This window comes from Boeremia exigua (genome assembly GCF_020726555.1).
Source record: "Boeremia exigua strain MPI-SDFR-AT-0100 chromosome Unknown C7974scaffold_3, whole genome shotgun sequence".
Classification (NCBI taxonomy): domain Eukaryota; kingdom Fungi; phylum Ascomycota; class Dothideomycetes; order Pleosporales; family Didymellaceae; genus Boeremia; species Boeremia exigua.
Window position 1 is genome coordinate 515944 of NW_025763520.1, and position 17270 is coordinate 533213.

Below are 17270 nucleotides of genomic sequence, written 5' to 3' on the forward strand. Positions count from 1 at the left end.
TGGATATCAAGAACAAGCATCGTACAGAGAGGGAAGAGAAACATTGCCTAGAACCTAGAACTCGCCGCCACCACCACCCATGGCAGCAGCACCCCAAATACCAATCAGGCCCCACACGCCTACTCTCCACCCTCGCCACAAACCATGCACACCCTGCCCCTTCCGGGTCCGGATGGGGCGCTGGAAACCCAATTTCTGAGCGCTTGCGGCCTTGGAGGCGGTCGGGCCGACTGTGGTGATGCCCTCCTCGCGCATGACATACCAAATGGTGCCCAGTACGCCTCTATACGGCCCAGGGTCGACAATGGTGTGGAATCTCCTCAGACTGGAGTCCTCGACAGGCTTCTTTAGGACGGGCTCAGAGTACTGGCTCTCGTAGCCACTGAAGTACGAGTTGGAGGCAGAGGCGCGCTGGGGTTCCTGGCGGTATTCGGCAGCGAGGCGACGGTTCTCGTTGTCCTGGAGCACGGCGACTTGGCCGCGACGCAGAACGGTCTCGAGAGGCAGGCGGACGAAGAGCTCGGCGGTGGAGGAGAGAAAGGTACTGAAGGAGTAGGTGGTCGGAGTGATGATGGGGTCGATGGAGAAGGTGGAGCGGAGGACGAGCGGGGTCGAGGAGGAGATGAGGGTGGGGATGCAGGCGTTGAGCAGGGTGGCGGGCAGCAGGTTCGAGGAGATGGATATCGAGGGCAGGAGCGACAGACACGGGTAGATGGAGCGGGGCGCCGAGGAGATTGGGGTGACGATCAGACGGGTGCGGATCAGGTCGAGGGGCGCGAGGACGGTGGCGGCGATGGCGGTGGCAGCGACGGCAACGGCGAGAGACATGAGCGGCGAGGGGCTGTCGATGATGTCGAGCCCGCCGGTGCCGCTGGCGGCCGCGCCCACGGCACCCGGGTCGGGGATGTTGAGCACGGCGGACAGGGCGCTGCGGAACCAGCTCTCGGTGGTGCGCAGCAGGAAGTTGTAGATGAAGGTGCAGTTGGTGCCCTTCCACACGCCCCAGGCGGCCTCCTTCTGCCACAGCTGGGCGATGACGTCGAGCAGAGCATCGGGGCGTTTCAGGTCGAGCTTGCGGGCAGGCGGCGGCGGCGGGCGCGTGGGCGTGACGGAGCGCGAGCGCGAGCGCGACGGCGAGCGGCTGTGCAGGGTGCGCTGGGTCTTGCGCGGCGACGGCGAGCGCGAGGCGTGCGGGCGTGAGTGCGGGTGCAGGCGGTGGGAGGCCGGGGCGGTCGAGGTGAAGTAGCCGGCGTCGTCGTCCGACTCGTCGCCGTCGGACGCGCCGTCGCCGTGGCGGGAGCTCGCCAGGCTGTGTGGGCGGGCGCGGGGCAGGCCGTCGGCGGCGACGTTCAGGCCTGGGGCGAGGTGGCCGCGGGCCTCGTGCACCTGCAGCAGCGTCTTGGCCACCTCGAAGGGCTGGGCCAGCAGCACACTCGTGTAGTTCCACAGCGCCTGGTCCAGCAGCTGCTTTGCGTGCTCGGCCACCGTCGGTGATGCGCCCGGAAAGTAGCGGTCGTAATCGAGGTCCGACAGCATGTCGCGCGCCTGGCTGCCGAACGAGGGCGCCGCCGCGCGGGCAGCACCGCCAGCACCAGCACTGGAGGGCGCGCCCGGCGGCGGCAGCTCGGGCGGCAGGCCGATCGACGGCGGGATGTAGTACGGCCGCAGCGGGTTCGGGGCATCGCGCGAGAGCGGCAGCGCGTCGGCCATGGCGGGCGGGAGGTGTGAGGCAGGACGTACGGCGGTGCGGTGGTGGTGGCAGCGGGCGTGGGCTGGGCGGGCGGCCGGCGATCGCTGCTCGTGCACAAGATTTCTGGCTGTCTGTGCGTCATCGGACGTATCCAGCACCGTGCATTTGTCGCCCGTTGCCCGCCGCCAGTGCGACTGCCAGACTGCCAGTGCGACTCGCCCAGCGCCGCTCCTCCACGCATCGCGACCGCGAGCCCGCTTCCCTCGCGCCTCCCTCCCGGTGCTGCATAATGGCGTCCATGGCGCTCCCCCGCGTCTTTGCCGGTGCAATGCGTGCCTCTGCGCTGCCTGGGCCGCCCGCCTGTATGCGCAGTGCGCAGTGTCTCGCCCGACCTGCCAGCAATTGGGCGTCGCCGCGCATCCCTCGCGCGCGCAGGCCGCTGGCATTGCTGTCGCCGTCGTGGCGTGCCTTCTCGTCCACGCCGCCCGCCCGCCACGGCCACCTTGACACACCCAAGCCCGGCGAAGAGTGAGCACGCCCGCCCGCCTGCCCACGCCCCCATCCATCCATGCACTGACGGCAAGCTAGGCTGCACGTCACCTTCGTCGACAAAGACGGCCAGTCGTACACCTTCGAAGTCTCCGAGGGCGACAACCTGCTCGACATTGCCCAGGCCAACGACCTCGACATGGAGGGCGCATGTGGTGGCTCCTGTGCCTGCTCGACCTGCCACGTTATCGTCGAGGACGAGGCCAAGTACGACGCCATGGCGGAGCCCGACGACGACGAGAACGACATGCTGGACCTGGCCTTTGGCCTGACCGAGACCTCGCGCCTGGGCTGCCAGGTCAAGATGAGCAAGGACCTGGACGGCCTGGTTGTCAAGCTGCCGAGCATGACGAGGAACCTGCAGGCGAGCGACTTCAAGTGAGCATCCGTTGCGAAGACGGCGCAGCCATGTATGACTGCACAGTGTTACGATATGGGCGGCATGTCTGATTATGGATCATGGACTGTATAATACGGCACTCGGCTCACGGCGTCCGGAGATATGTTCGTACATACCCTTTGACTTGGACTGTGTCTGCACACAACGTCCGACCTGGCTTGTGTCTGCACAAAATGCTCGACTTGGATTGTGTAATCATATAATGTTCGACTTGGATTGTGTAAGCATATAATGTTCGATTTGGATTGGTATCAAATGCCACATGTACCCCAATGCCTTTGGCCCAGCTGCGCAGCACTCCGCAGCGCTATGCCTCGACAGACCCTTCCTTGGCCGTTTGCCCGCCCGTGATCATGTCCAAGAATCCTTGCTTGCTCATTTCCTTGACCTGCTCCTCACGCTTTGCAATGCCCACCGTGTTCTGCTCCTTGGCCTGCTGCTCGGCCATCTCACCCTTGACCTGGGCTGCACGCACTGCATTGAACAGCTTGATCACACCCTTCTGTGCTGTCCGCCTAAGCTCCTTCTCCTTTGCTGTGACTTCGGCCGTGCTGACGACTGTGTCATTCAGCCCCAGCACATCCTTGACACGCCCTTTTTCGCGCAACGCCCGCTTCTCGGCCACGATCTGCCGCCTCGCCTTTTCGTTCAGCTTGCTGTCTGCAAGCTCCCTGTTCGCCGTCTGTGCGTCCTTGGACCGGGCGAGGATGGGCTCGGAGCGTTTTGTGGACGTCAGCTTGGTGTTTAGGATTCGCGAGATGGACGTCGCAAAGGCGTCGGGGTCGTTGCGCTTCTTGACTTTGCGGGCTGCCGCGGTTGATGTCTCTGAGGCGTCCGAGTCCGAGTCTTCAATATCGAACTCGTCTGCTTCCACCTCGAGCTCCGAGCCGTCCTCGTCTTCCTCTTCCTCCTCCTCTTCGTCGTCGTCGTCTCCGGCAAGATCGTCCTCGCTCGGTGACGCATCGTGTGCTGGGTCGGCTGGCGCAGCCTTGGCAGGAATGCTCATTTTGTGTTTGGGCTGCGGCTTCAGCACCGACTTCAGCGGCTTGGGCTTGGGTTCGACAGCATTTGCGCCCGACGGCTCGAACGGCTCTTCCGCCTCTTCCTGTCTCGGCGCCTTGTAGTTCTTTGGCGCATCGGTGGCGACGTTCTCATCGCCAGACTCGTCGTCCGAACTGTGGTAGTACTTCTGGCGCTTGACCTTCTTTTTCTCCTTCTTCGGTTGCCCCTTCCTCATCTCCGCCTCAGTCCGCCTGCGCTTGAGCGATGTATTCACCATTGTGGCTGTGTGGTGCGTTGCGACGGTGCAGACAGAAGGCTAGTAGTATTATTTCAGAACTTTTATTTCAGCGCGCAGGGTTCGTTCCGCCGACGCCAAGCCCGCCCCACCCCGCACTCCACCGATTCCCCACTGGCCAACATCGCCGCATCTTAACCCACACGTCGACTCACCCCTCCCGCCGCCCACACAACCGCCGCCGCCATGGTGCTCCAGGATCTTGGACGGCGCATCAATGCCGCTGTCTCCGACCTCACGAGGTCGCCGAATCTCGACGAGAAGGCCTTTGAGGCCATGCTCAAGGAGATCTCCAACGCCCTCGTTGAAGCCGATGTCAACGTCAAGCTCGTCATGGCCCTGCGCCAATCCGTCAAGCGCACAATCGACTTCAAGAATCTCGCCCCCGCCGTCAACAAGAAGCGCCTCATCCAGAAGACTGTCTACGACGAGCTCGTCAAGCTCGTTGACCCTCACGCCGAGCCGTTCAAGCCGAAGAAGGGCAAGCAGAACATCATCATGTTCGTCGGTCTGCAGGGATCTGGCAAAACAACATCGTGTACGAAGCTGGCCAGATGGTACCAGGCGAGAGGTTTCAAGGCGTGCCTGGTTTGCGCCGATACCTTCCGTGCTGGTGCCTTTGACCAGCTGAAGCAGAACGCGACCAAAGCAAAGATCCCTTACTTTGGTAGCCACACAGAGACGGATCCTGTAGTCGTTGCTGCCGAGGGTGTGGAGAAGTTCAAGAAGGAGCGTTTCGAGATCATCATTGTGGATACATCGGGTCGACACAGCCAGGAGCAGGACCTCTTCGACGAAATGGTGCAGATCCAGAATGCCGTCAAGCCCGACCAGACCATCATGGTTCTCGACGCCACAATCGGTCAACAAGCTGAAGCACAAGCCCGCGCCTTCAAGGAAGCAGCAGATTTCGGAGCCATCATCATCACCAAGACTGACGGTGCTGCGGCAGGTGGTGGTGCTATCTCTGCCGTCGCTGCGACACACACACCCATTGTCTTCCTCGGAAACGGAGAACACATGCTCGACCTCGAGCGCTTCAGCCCACAGCCCTTTGTCTCGAAACTGCTCGGCATGGGCGACGTCGCTGGCCTGGTCGAGCACGTACAATCGCTCAAACTCGATCAGAAGGACACCATGAAGCATATCGTTGAAGGCAAATTCACCATCAGGGACCTCCGCGATCAACTCTCCAACATCATGAAGATGGGCCCGCTTAGCAAAATGGCTGGAATGATTCCCGGTCTGAGCAACATGATGGGTGGCATGGACGACGAGGAAGGCAGCTTGAAACTCAAACGTATGATCTACATCTGTGACAGCATGACAGAAAAGGAGCTCGAGAGTGATGGCAAGATGTTCATCGAGCAGCCAACCCGCATGACCCGTATTGCCCGCGGTTCTGGCACGAGCGTACGAGAGGTCGAGGAGCTGCTCACCCAGCACAGAATGATGGCTGGGATGGCCAAGAAGATGGGAGGAATGCAGAAAGGTGCGTCCATTTCATCCAGTGATAGCGCATTACTAACTATCCCGCAGGAATGCAGAAGGCCCAGGGCGCCATGGGTGGTCTCAACCAAAAGCAGCAGATGGCTGCGATGCAGCGGAGAATGCAGTCCATGGGAGGCGCTGGCGGCGGCCGTGGCGCTCCCGGGGGAATGCCCGACATGTCCGCGATGATGAAAATGTTAGGAGGCGCTGGCGGCGCTGGTGGGATGCCAGGTGAGTCGAAACCACACGCTTGACACGATCCCGTTAGCTAATCCACGTACAGACATGTCAGCACTCCAAGGCATGCTCGGCGGGGCAGGAGGGGGGATGCCAGACATGGGAGCAATGATGAACATGATGAAGAACATGGGCGGCGGTGGAGGCGCGCAAGGCGGGCGAGGACGACGATAAGTCCCCCGCCCACGTTCGTAACCCGCGATCATGGATGTTTGCTTTCTTCTGCATAGCCGCGGCGTTCGGGGTGGGCGTGTGACCTTGCACGGGGAGCGATGCCGAGCTATACATACGAGCATATCTATGGAGAGGCTGCTGAAGGCGCGAGTACGTAGCCTGTGGAGGTGGAGTGCTGGTCCGTCAGCGAAAAGGATAAAGAGAAAGAGATATACCCACTTACCAACAAACCACTCTCCGAACCACCTGGCGATGAAGATCTGGGACGTGGTCATTGGTGCAAGACTTCCAGTATACTACAACCCTTCTTGTCAAAGCTCTGACTAACCACGTCACTTCTGCCGCCAACATCGGGAAGGCATGCCACACGTCAGGAGCCGCAAAGGCGTTGGACGTGGCTCAGCAATTTCGTGGTATCTAGAATGCTGGTAACGGCGCTGCGATGACACTCGTTGTCAACCTACCTGTGGCTCTAGTCGATGCTCTACGTGCTTTCACACTACGTGAGTGCCTCGCAATAGCCCTACCAGCAGCTGCGGTCCGAGGCACATCGGAAGCAAAGTCAGATCGGCCCACGTCCGAGGCCAGCAAGTTGCTCGCGTGTTTTATTCTTGTTCAAAGCTACAGGTGAATTCTTCTAATCTAGGTCCTTAGCAGGACACCGATAGTGCGGAGATATGTAATTGGTTTATCAAGGCTTTGCTTGGTGTGGTTTCGCTACTTCTCATGTCCTGAATCTGCTGTGGGATGACAGTATACACGACGGCTTGTCGCGATTAGTACGGCAGATTCCTGTGCTGACACTGACGTGCTGGGTAGCAGCAAGAGCCCAACCATAGTTTCCAATTAACCCTGCTACAATCCGGTTCAATTATGTTGATTAGATTGTGAACTCAGGTGGTGAAGCCAAGAGCTCTCCGTGCTACTACTGTATCCGACGAGAATTGAGAAGAGCACCGTCATAGTTTACGGTGTATATCGAGAGAGGAGGCCTTGAAATATCGGTTAGTATCCGACGACGTGCACGCCCAGTTCGACTCACCTGGTACGTCGGAAACAACATTGAATCCGCCACCACCACGTTTTCCCTTCTGCTGCATGCAAACACAACCACTTCCGCAACGTCATCGGGTGTCAGTGGATCACATCCTCTTATGGCCGTTAGTATGTCTCCCCCGGAATCCTCAAAGACGTTGATGGACTTACTCGTAGATCTTGTCCGCCGACGCCTCATCGCCTCGGTTCCGTATGAGTGTGAATTCCTGCCAACGCCGTCAGTAACTCGACGCTACAAGCGGACGTTCAGCCGGTGTACTGACTGTCAGCACCTGCCCCGGATCCACGGTAATAACCCGAATCCTCGTCGCAACCAACTCCTTCCGCAGCGCATCCGTAAAGCTCCTGATCGCCGCTTTACTCGCGCAGTAGATCGAGCCGCCCGCATACGGCTCGCGTCCCGCAATGCTCCCGAGCATCACCACGTCGCCTCTCCCGCCCCCGTCTCTCCGCTTCGCAAGCCTGAGGAACTCCTGCGTCATGCCGATCCAGCCCGTGACGTTCGTGGCCCACACGTCGTCCACGACCGCCGGGGGAATATCCGGCGCCCGTTCGTACCCAGACATGAAGCCCGCGTTGTTGACCAGGACGTCCACGTGCTTGAAGGCGTCGGGCAGGTCGGCCCACAGTCTGCGGACGTCGGCGGGCTTGCTGACGTCCAGCTTGCGCGTACATATTTCCACGCCGCTGCCGACTTCGTCCGTGATGCTGGCGGCGATTTCATGCAGTCTGTCGACGCGGCGCGCTGTGAGTATCAACTTGAGGCTCTGCGGGCTTGTGCGTGCGAATTCAAACGCGCAGGAGCGGCCAATGCCGGATGAGGCGCCGGTTATGAGGACGACTTTGCCGTGGAGGTTCTTCGCCGCGTTTGTTGGCATTTTGTCGCCTGGGCGGGAAGAATGGTAGCAATACTTATATCGACATGGGATAGCAGATGGTTGGAGGTGTAGGGCATGGGGCTAGGGGCTTTTGGGAAAGGTGTGATGCGGGGTCGGGGGATAGCCGAAAGAGAATGGATGGTGTTCAGCTATGTCGACCTGGCTAGCATTACATACGTGTCTCGCTATGGTATCTGAAGTAGGTGCAAAAAAGCTCAGAGCATAACAGTCGCTATGGAAAGTCAGCTCACGGGGTTCGCTTGTCCAAAATGGTTCTCAGAAGAGTGAGCTACTTAAAGTCTTGTGTATCATAGTTCAGGGTTTGAGGACTCCCAAGTCTAATCTCAGAGTGGATTGCATCGCCTGCTCCAGCCTCTCCAGTTTTGCTAACAGAACCCACATGTCCACGTCTCCTATCGTGCCAACGCTGAAGACCAGCGTGTTCAGACGAAGTGGTGTATACATTGTCTCGGCGGATATTGAGCGGCATGTCGTCAATAGCCCTGCTCCGATGCTAGATATGTCGAATCGCTTGGTCCGGGGATTGAATAGCAGAGTGTTTGTATCGTCCATAAGCGCATAATTCCATATCTTGTTTCGAAGCTCAGCTGGAAGCTTGAGGAGGGAGGAAGACATGTCTGAACAACGACGATACTAGACAGGTGGAACCACTGATTTGAAATGTGGTGACGGTGTTGTAAATGTCGAATTGGATTGTTCGCAGTGGCGGACGAGGAAGCGGGAAACTCGTGGCTCTTATGTGACACGCAGTCTTGCAGGCGGCCTCGAGGAGGCTAGCAAGGATACATATGACCTTTCGAGGTTAGGTTGGTTGGATCGATGCTGGTTCGAAGTTCAGGTTAAGTTGCCAATCTGGAGACGTGGGAGGTGGTATTGACGCCGACGCGCAGTCGTGCCTAGGTAATGCTGGAGGTACAAACGACGTTTCGCCAGCAATGGAAATGCAGAGGGACACCGCACACATGAAAGCAGTTGAGCTTGCAACAAGACTCGGCGTCTTCACGCTCATCGCTCACCCATTATTTCTTCTGTCCTTCAATGCGCACCGAATCCAGATCCGAACCCCGGTACTCGGCTTTTTCCAGGTACATGGGTAGCTGTTTCAAGCTCTGCTGTCTCCAGTCACACTCTTCGTACGCATGGGTAAGCTATCATTGAGTCGAGAAGCGACGAACCACTTAGATGCGTGTAAGTTGAGGTGTCAAGTGAGAGACGCCCCTGGGGGGCAACAGTCTCACAAGATGACCCCACTCTTTTGGCCTGGCAGCGTGCTCTCTTCAAACTCGATTTTCTTGACGTGCTGTCCAGGCACAACTACCAGGCCCACATAGCGGCTGTTCCATGCCACGGCTGCAGACGAGTCTCCCGACTCCTCCACAGCTTTGCGAATCACCTCAGCAGATGGCGCACGGTACTCATACGCAAGTGCAAGAATGATGTTCCGATCCTGCAGTTGTCAGCTGGGTATCACATCTATGACAACAACGTACACACCTTGTCTGTGCACTTCATCTGGCCACCAAACACGCGCCCGTCGGAAGCATGAATGCGCAGGTTTTTGCCAATAAATTGCGACAACCAAAATGTAGCTTGCTCGTTGTCCATCCTGGTACTGGTTCTACGTGTGCTGCCGGTGGGTGACTTCAAGTAAGGCAGATACCAGCTGTATCTGTTCGCAGTCATGTTGGCGATGATATCTTAGTTGAGCTTTAAGTGGGGTGGCTACATCGTGGCTGTCGCGCGGCAGTGGCTGAGGCGGATGTTAGTCAGCAAACTTTTGTATCAATGTCCGATCGCGCCTCGCGGAGGCAACGAAAAGCCACCATGTTTTCAATACGTCGGAGTTGCCAGTCGGCACTGCGCAGATCAAACGGCGTTGTCGTCTGTTCCAATGGCTCGCGCCGTGTCTTTTCCAGATCAGTGGCGCGATCGAAGGGTGCGCATGCCTGATTTCTTCTGCTGCAGACAGTACTGACGAATACGCAGGCGGCCTTCCCGTCTTTCTCGAACCGTCTTCCCCAGAGCTCTCGACCCTTCTCGCGACGATCAATTCCAAAGTCCTGCTCCCCGAGCACTTGACAAAAGAACAGGAGAAGCTTGTCTTCAACGAAAAAGCGAGTGCTAAGCTCGAGACTGAGCCCGTCGAAGTAACCATCGGCGACGTAACCCTCCCCCTCGAATACATCTCCCGCGTTACTCAACCGAGCAGATCGCGTAGTCTGAAAGAGGTTGTGGCGCAGAGTGAGACATTGGAAGATTGGGAGAATGTGGTGCGTCTTCTTGAAGGGTATCACAGCGCCGGCATAGCCGTCAAGCCGAGGATCCAAGAAATGGTTGTGCGTAAATTGATTGAGAACGAACACTACAACATCGTCTTGAAGGCGCTGCAGAGGGTCAAGGCGACGGGGCTGCGATTGAGTACCTACAATGTCACAGCGAGCGTCTTGAAGAGTGCGCACGACCGGGCTGCCACGTCTGACTGGGATGCGGAGGAGACGGCCAAGGCCCTGCGCTTTGCTCGGCAGATTGTGGATTTGATGGAGGAAGAGGAGCACCACGCAGTCCTGTCCAAGGGCGTGAAATCGACACGATCCGACTGGAGGAGCCAGCCGTACGTTATCGCCGTGCCCACGGAGCTGGCAGCTATTATTGCCCAAAAACACGAGGGAGACGTCGAGATAGTCAAGACACTCGCCAACCGCCTCGTCAACGCACTGAAGCAGGACGCCGCCGCTGCAACGCCCAAATCGTCTCCCCAACAGGCAGGCGTACGAGTTCAGGACTCGATCGACCGCGTCGCCGCTCTCAGCACAAAGACAGAAGCAGACTTCAAGAACGGCACAGCCCAAGGACATGCTGTGTTTGCATACTGCCAAGGCCTGGCCGAACAGCTTGTTGTTTGGAATGCCCTCAGGACATCGCAGGCAGTGCTGGGCGCCGAGATGCCTCTTGCGCCAGAGGCTGCCGAGTATGAGGCGAGGACCAAGAAGCTTCTCGACGAGAGTCTCGAGGCTATGCCAAGGCTGCGGAAGAGAGGTGCGGATCAAATAAGGACCACGTACCCTGTGTACCTTGCGGAGCAGTTGCAGAAGTGTCAGGCTTAGATGTAGCAGTCCAGGCGGCACGGAATATGTAAAGTAGATCTGTACAAATGGAACATGAGCGGTGGAAGAGCGATACGTTGGTTGGCTAAAAGGCCCTTGAGCATCATATGTGTGCAATTCAGGTGGTCATACGGATATGAAACATTGTATACAACGATCATATAGGAACCTCTTCTTTTCTTACGTCGGGTGTTCAACCCTTTGATGTCAATCGTCATCACTCGAATTCTTGGGCTGCCTTCAGGCTATACATTGTGTCATTCGCTAGTGACTGTGTACTGTATAACGCCTGCCCCTTGCACCTGTCATCTAAATTTTGGCCCCCCTCGACGCGATATAGTTGTCCACAGGTGCCTCTGCCTTGACACTCTCCCACAGCTGCTCGATACTCTTCACAGCCTCTTCACTCAGCTTACCCTTCTTGATACCTCCAGCTGTCTGCTCGATCTGACTCAACTTGCTTGCGCCGAAGATCACACCATCACCCTCTTCTGTCAGCGCAGAGTGATGCGCAACCCACCTGTAGGCCAACTCTGCCTTGCTAACTCCCTCTTTCTCGGCAATCTTATTCCACTCCTTCAGCCCCTCTCGTAGAGTAGGCTTGTCGTACATGTTGCTGTACATACCGCCCAGTGCGTCCTTGTTGAAGCGACCGGCACCAGCGTCGAGGTCAGCAGCGGTTTTGGTGAGGAAACCACCAGCCAGGGGCGAGTAGGCGTAGAACACGATACCCAGCTTGCGAAGGACGGGGAAAAGATCCTTCTCCAAGTGGCGTGCAACGGGATTGTAGTTGCCCTGGTAGACTTCAGGAAGCGGGTAGCCCTTCTCCTTTGCCAAGTCGTATACACGCTGGACATCTTGTGGAGCATAGTTGCTCAGGCCGAAGCGACGGAAGATGCCCTGCTTGTGCGCCTCGTTGATGCCAGCTAGTGTGTCATCGAGCGGGATATCGGGATCGGGAGAGTGGATGTAGAGGATGTCGAATTGCTTGATTTTGACTTTCTCGAGAGCTTCCTTGGCGTGCTCGACGATGGTATCCTTGTGTGCGGTATCTGGCGCGAACCCGCCAGGTACCTTGGTGTCGATAGTGAACTGCGTACGCTTCTCCTGGCCGCCGATGGCGACTTCAGAGCCTGGATAGATACGTGCTGTGTCGATGGTGGTCACGCCTGCAGCAAGGAGGACGTCAATAGCCTCAGCCACCGCATCTTTGTTGCTGAAGCCACCAAAGGCGAAGGCACCGCCTCCGAAAACTACTTTGACCATGACGATAGTGGTGCTATGGGTCTTTGAAATTGTTCAGGAACGAGGCTTGACTCGAGAGTTTGCTGACGGTCCGTAGTAGTGGTCGGTGGTGAAAGTGGTGTGTTGACATGAGTGCGGCTTCCCCCATACTTATGTACTGCGCTCAGCCGCACCTGCTTGTCGCAGTATCAATTGCGCCATTTTTGAACCAGTGACTCGATTACTCATAGGAATTGCACTCCAGCGAATACCATAGAAAGACACTGTCGCAATGCTTTGATGATAGCCCCACTTCTTGGCGTCAGCGGGGTCTGGAGCTGGTCCGCGGTTTAGGCCCGTTAGACTAGACCTAACCTATGGCTTCGTTGGCCTCAGTCACATCTGCTGCTTTGAGCAGTTGAAGGTCAGAGTTCAGAGGTCAGAAATCGGAAGTCAGAAAGTCCGGTCAGAAGTTCGTCAGCAAGTTGATGTTGTAATCAGGTCTTAGCACAGGCCCCACCTTGCGAGACAAGGGGTGGCTGATTGCGGACGAATACAACACTACGTCATTCTGGCTACCAATGCAGTACTTTTCTAGACGATGTGCTACACTTTCTACAGTGCGCGCGCTGCTCTAGGATGGTCCCGATGCCATGTCTGTCCAGCCTCCCTGCGCACTCCACGTGCCTGCCTTGGTGTAATCACCTCGCGCTCCACCGTCGAGATATGCGAAACGGAAATACTCGGGAATGTCCATCATATGCCTAACCCATGTCCAGCTCTCGAGTCCGTTGTCAGCGTAGCCGCGATATCTTTCAACGTCATTGACCAGAATGCTAAGACCATCATAGTGCTTAGGGAAGGGCAATGCCCACTCGAAGGTGATATTGGGCTTGAGATGCAGGTTGTGGTTCATGTGGACGATGGGGGCGGTGATGACTGGAAGCAGACTACTAATGGGCCCATCGCCGCGCAGTTCGTTGGGTGTCTGGAGTATGGAATCGAAGCCCCAGCGCGCGATGCCGTTGATGAATAGGCCGACCAGAATACCTTGGAACAGCAGGGAAGGTCGGGTCTGCATGGACGTCCCTGGAACGAGCAGCAGTCCAAGGATATAGTGGTGGATGCGGACATTCATCTTAGGAACCGCGACAAGCAGTAGCAGAGAGCCGACGAATATGCCGTAGATGCCCAGGTACTTGGGCAATCGGCCCTCGATGCGCAGACACCAGGCTTGCAACAAGGCAATGAAGAAAAGGCACAGAACAACAGTGATTAAGGCGGGAATGGCGCCAGGCTGGTTTTGCAAGTCATGAGGTGTTAAGCGCTCAAGGGGGATTTTGTCGAAGGTGTAGTTGTTAAGGGCGCCAACCCAACAGCCGCCCAACCAGAGAATTGTCTTCTCAAACTGCGCGTCGAGATGACGCAAGGTGCGAGCGACGACGAAGCGGTACACAACGTACATGCAAAAGCTCGCTGGTAGTAAGCGACCAAGGCAGATGGATACGAGAGCGTAATAGTCGGTCAAGCTTGGGGGATCCGAGGCGAGTGCGACGTGGAAGAATATACCCAGGAAGATGGAGGGGAAAAACACAGAGGGTGCGGTGGTGAACAGGGACAGCAGGATTGTGAAAGTCAAACTGACGCCTAGGAGCGGCCAGCGCAGGTCCCGGCATTGGGCAGAGGTGCCGTGCAGGAAGGAGAAGGACTTGGGAAAGTACGAATCGAAGCCGATTGACTTGATGTGATTGCGATTCACCGCAGCGTACTTGTTCCTTTCGCCGACCAGCTGGACAACGCCACACCCACCCGACCTGTCACTGATGAAGCCGGCGTGAATAGCAGCGCCGCAAATGAATGAGTCGGCGCGGTAGTACGTATTCTCCAATGTTCCTTCTTTGTCTGTGGGTCCCCCGATGACCAGCTGGCGATAGTTTGCAACGTAATCGCCCACAGCATGCGGATTCAGCAGCTGCACGCGCTGGCAGTTGGCAGGACAGCGGAAAGCCATGGTGGCGTTCTCAAATGGGCGACAGGAGTCGCCATTGAGGCCGCATCCATTGCCGTCGTTCCAGAAGCGTTGGGTACAGCCGATCCTCACGGGGGGGCCGTAGCCTGGAACGTCTGCCGAGAAAGCACTCTTATGCAAGACTAGGGTAAAACTCATAATCCAAACGGCATAGAAGGCAATCAACAGGGCCACCTTGTGCTTCCTTTTGGGGAAGAAGGTGTCTACGAGGCGGATGGGCGCAGTCTGGATCTTGGGCAGGAACGGATGGATACTCCAGGGCCGCGAAGGCTGCGGCCCCTTCACCCAGGTCTTTACAGAGCCCCAAGCATGCTCCAGGCGTGGTGGGATGTGTCTGCTGGCACGATGCGCATCTTGCGGAGGGCGCTCTTCTTCGGCGGAGGACTCGGCAGGGTCCACGACTACAGCGTCCTCTGGATCAATACTAATGAGGTCATGGTCGCGGTAGACCTGAGGCGGCGCGCCCTCATCGTCGTCGACATGGCGCTCCGGGCTCATGTCTGGCAGCGAGCGCAGCTCGTGGCGGGAGGTTGGCGACGACAGCTTGGAGCTCGGGCTTATCGATAGGAAGTCCGCGGGAGTGCTGGGAGCGTGGGAGGCAACGACGATGCACGACAGTGACAGTGGCTAGCGATACTCGCGCAAGGATATTAAGCTCAGAGGAGTTCTAGGTATGTAGATAGTAGCGACGGCACTGCACTGTGCTGCGGGAGGGGAGCATCGTGGAAGCTGCGGAAGCGTGAGGCTCAGGAACAGGCGTGCGACTACGCGCTAGCCGTGCATGCCGAGGGCAAGGCAGCGGCATCCACACTCCACAGTATTGTACATAGACTGGGCGTGCCGGGACGCGGAGCAGTGCGAATCGCTGGTCACGACGCAGGCCACAACGCACGGCGTGGGGATGGGCCGTGGGCACTGCCGCAGCTGGTGCAGTAGCCGATTGCGTACTAGCAGCATGGCGCTCTGCTGGCCGGGCATGTCGTCACGATTCGCCATGGATGTTTTGTAAGCAACGGCTTATCGTGCCCACAGCTAGCGGTGACGGACGGGGCAACGGACGAGGAGCTGCTCAGACAACTGTGCTGCTGACGGTCGCCTGTTCAGACAATTGCGCTGTTGACGACTGCCTGCCAGTCCTATCAGTCCCACGCCATCTGCTGCCCTTGAACCCGCGTGCCCTGCCTGCCATGGCCTCCTCCGACCTCCCCGCGCCCGTCGACCTCTCGCACTATCTGTCGCGCAGCACAAAGGCCCGCGAGGCCTCCAAGGTCAAGCGCTTCTACCAGTACTTCGCCATCCCGGGCATCGGCCAGCTGGCCGGCGGTGGGTAGCCCGGCAGCCCGAGTGCGCGCCGACGGGCCTGGCTGACGCCTGCAGGGCTCCCCAACGACAAGTACTTCCCCTACGACACCCTCGAGGCCCGCGTCGCCCACCCCAACCGATGGACACCGACCCCCAACGCCCCCGTCGACCCGCCTGCCGACGACCCGCCCACCGCGCCCCTTGCCCGCCTGCGCCTGTCGAGCCCGCCGTCCGCGGCGCGCGCCCACGATGAGCCGCCCGCCGCGCGCCTGCTCGTGCCGCACGACGCGCACACGCCCGACCCGATGCACAAGATCGACCTGATGTCGGCGCTGCAGTACGGCCAGGCCCAGGGCTACCCGCCGCTGTACTCGTTCATCCGCCAGTTCACCCGCGAGAACCTGCACCCCACAGTGCCGTACCGCGACGGGCCCGAGGTCATCCTCACCTGCGGCTCGACCGACGGCTTCTCCAAGACGCTGCAGGCCCTCAGCAACGAGTGGGCCGCCGACCACGACCCCGTCGACGAGCGGCCCGGCCTGCTGTGCGAGGAGTACGCCTACATGGGCGCCATCCAGACCGCCCGCCCGCGCGGCCTTAACATCGTGCCCGTCAAGATCGACGACGAGGGCATGCTGGCCAGCGGCCCCGGCGGCCTCGAGGACGTGCTGGAGAACTGGGACTTTGCCCGCGGCCGCCGGCCCCACCTGCTGTACACCGTCACCATCGGCCAGAACCCCACCTCGGGCACCCTGTCTGTCGCCCGCCGCATCGAGCTGTACGCCGTCTGCGTCAAGTACGACATCGTCATCATCGAAGACGACCCGTACTGGTACCTGCAGTTCCCCTCGTCCTCGCCCGGCCTCGCCGCCGCCCCCGCCCCCAAGAAGTCGTCCGGCTTCGACTTCCTCGACAGCCTGATCCCGTCGTATCTGAGCGTCGACTACCAGGGCCGCGTCGTGCGCCTCGACACCTTCTCCAAGACCGTTGCCCCCGGCTGCCGGCTCGGATGGATCACCACCCAGCCCGCCCTCGCCGAGCGCATTCTCCGCATCACCGAGACCTCGACGCAGCAGCCCTCGGGCTTCGTGCAGTCCATGATCGCCGAGCTGCTCATGGGCCCCAACAACTCAAAGGACCCGGGCCGCGGCGGCGCCGCCGACGGCAGCGGCTGGAAGGTCGACGGCTGGGTGCGCTGGCTGGAGGGCCTGCGCGGCAACTACGAGCGCCGCATGCAGGACATGTGCAACGCGCTGGACCGCGGCCGCTCGATCGTCAAGACGGGCCGCCGCCGCTCGCTCAGCTTCGTCGCCGACTCGGACGACGAGTGGGCCGTCGTCGAGAAGACGCACATCTACTCGTTTGTGCGCCCGCTCGGCGGCATGTTCGTCTGGGTGCGCTTCGACTTTAACACGCACCCGCTGGCCGACGACGTGCCGCACGCCCGCCTCAGCCAGGCGCTGTGGGTGCTCTGGACACAGAAGCCGTATCTGTGCCTCGTGGCCCCGGGGTCCATGTTCGCCCCCTCGGAGGAGATTAGGGACAAGGATGCCTACAACTGCGTGAGGCTGTGCTTTGCAGCCTGTCCGGCTGAAGACGTCAAGCCCATTAGCAAGCGCTTTGCCGATGGCGCACAGGCCTTCTGGCGCATTAGGAGCAAGAGTGCCATCGACAAGCTGCTAGAAGACGAAGATGCTGCGGGCGTTGACCATGTTGCTGGCATGGCTATGCTGTCTGGTACGTGTTAGGTATCTTGTAGCTGCGAAAATACACTGCAACGCGCACACATCATCTTGAAGTCCTTGTTTGTCAGAAATG

General features: G+C 58.9%; 9 protein-coding genes across 9 annotated transcripts; 3 read left to right on the plus strand and 6 right to left on the minus strand.

Annotated features, from left to right (window-relative positions):
- Window positions 1-54: 54 nt before the first annotated feature.
- C7974DRAFT_461258 (Rrp15p-domain-containing protein) lies at window positions 55-3948 on the minus strand (the record flags this gene model as incomplete). The annotated part of the gene is made up of 5 exons (XM_046146163.1): window positions 2959-3948; window positions 2203-2576; window positions 1348-1597; window positions 1025-1309; window positions 55-990 (listed from the first exon to the last, which is right to left on the minus strand). The coding sequence occupies exons 1-5, from the start codon at window positions 3916-3918 to the stop codon at window positions 55-57; spliced, it is 2805 nt and encodes a 934-aa protein (XP_045999905.1). The 5' UTR covers window positions 3919-3948.
- A 174-nt stretch (window positions 3949-4122) lies between these two features.
- On the plus strand, window positions 4123-5838 carry C7974DRAFT_431596 (SRP54-type protein; the record flags this gene model as incomplete). Its single annotated transcript, XM_046144790.1, has 3 exons — window positions 4123-5428; window positions 5476-5658; window positions 5711-5838. The coding sequence occupies 3 exons, from the start codon at window positions 4123-4125 to the stop codon at window positions 5836-5838; spliced, it is 1617 nt and encodes a 538-aa protein (XP_045999906.1).
- A 617-nt stretch (window positions 5839-6455) lies between these two features.
- C7974DRAFT_122902 (uncharacterized protein) lies at window positions 6456-7899 on the minus strand. The gene is made up of 4 exons (XM_046135188.1): window positions 7158-7899; window positions 7045-7100; window positions 6881-6989; window positions 6456-6830 (listed from the first exon to the last, which is right to left on the minus strand). The coding sequence occupies exons 1-4, from the start codon at window positions 7770-7772 to the stop codon at window positions 6798-6800; spliced, it is 813 nt and encodes a 270-aa protein (XP_045999907.1). The 5' UTR covers window positions 7773-7899; the 3' UTR covers window positions 6456-6797.
- Window positions 7900-8510, minus strand: C7974DRAFT_122892 (uncharacterized protein). The gene is made up of 2 exons (XM_046135187.1): window positions 8066-8510; window positions 7900-8004 (listed from the first exon to the last, which is right to left on the minus strand). Exon 1 carries the CDS (start codon window positions 8406-8408, stop codon window positions 8088-8090), a length of 321 nt encoding a protein of 106 aa, XP_045999908.1. The 5' UTR covers window positions 8409-8510; the 3' UTR covers window positions 7900-8004; window positions 8066-8087.
- A 517-nt stretch (window positions 8511-9027) lies between these two features.
- On the minus strand, window positions 9028-9398 carry C7974DRAFT_304240 (uncharacterized protein; the record flags this gene model as incomplete). Its single annotated transcript, XM_046137971.1, has 2 exons — window positions 9028-9240; window positions 9288-9398. 2 exons carry the CDS (start codon window positions 9396-9398, stop codon window positions 9028-9030), a joined length of 324 nt encoding a protein of 107 aa, XP_045999909.1.
- A 219-nt stretch (window positions 9399-9617) lies between these two features.
- C7974DRAFT_431599 (uncharacterized protein) lies at window positions 9618-10897 on the plus strand (the record flags this gene model as incomplete). Its single annotated transcript, XM_046144791.1, has 2 exons — window positions 9618-9729; window positions 9780-10897. 2 exons carry the CDS (start codon window positions 9618-9620, stop codon window positions 10895-10897), a joined length of 1230 nt encoding a protein of 409 aa, XP_045999910.1.
- Window positions 10898-10927: 30 nt separating this feature from the next.
- On the minus strand, window positions 10928-12582 carry C7974DRAFT_122859 (NADP-dependent oxidoreductase domain-containing protein). The gene has a single exon (XM_046135186.1). The coding sequence runs from the start codon at window positions 12161-12163 to the stop codon at window positions 11207-11209; it is 957 nt and encodes a 318-aa protein (XP_045999911.1). The 5' UTR covers window positions 12164-12582; the 3' UTR covers window positions 10928-11206.
- Window position 12583: 1 nt separating this feature from the next.
- Window positions 12584-14781, minus strand: C7974DRAFT_122853 (uncharacterized protein). Its single transcript, XM_046135185.1, has one exon. The coding sequence runs from the start codon at window positions 14646-14648 to the stop codon at window positions 12756-12758; it is 1893 nt and encodes a 630-aa protein (XP_045999912.1). The 5' UTR covers window positions 14649-14781; the 3' UTR covers window positions 12584-12755.
- Window positions 14782-15337: 556 nt separating this feature from the next.
- Window positions 15338-17200, plus strand: C7974DRAFT_373194 (aromatic amino acid aminotransferase 1; the record flags this gene model as incomplete). The annotated part of the gene is made up of 2 exons (XM_046140089.1): window positions 15338-15473; window positions 15528-17200. The coding sequence occupies 2 exons, from the start codon at window positions 15338-15340 to the stop codon at window positions 17198-17200; spliced, it is 1809 nt and encodes a 602-aa protein (XP_045999913.1).
- Between the last annotated feature and the right edge of the window lie 70 nt (window positions 17201-17270).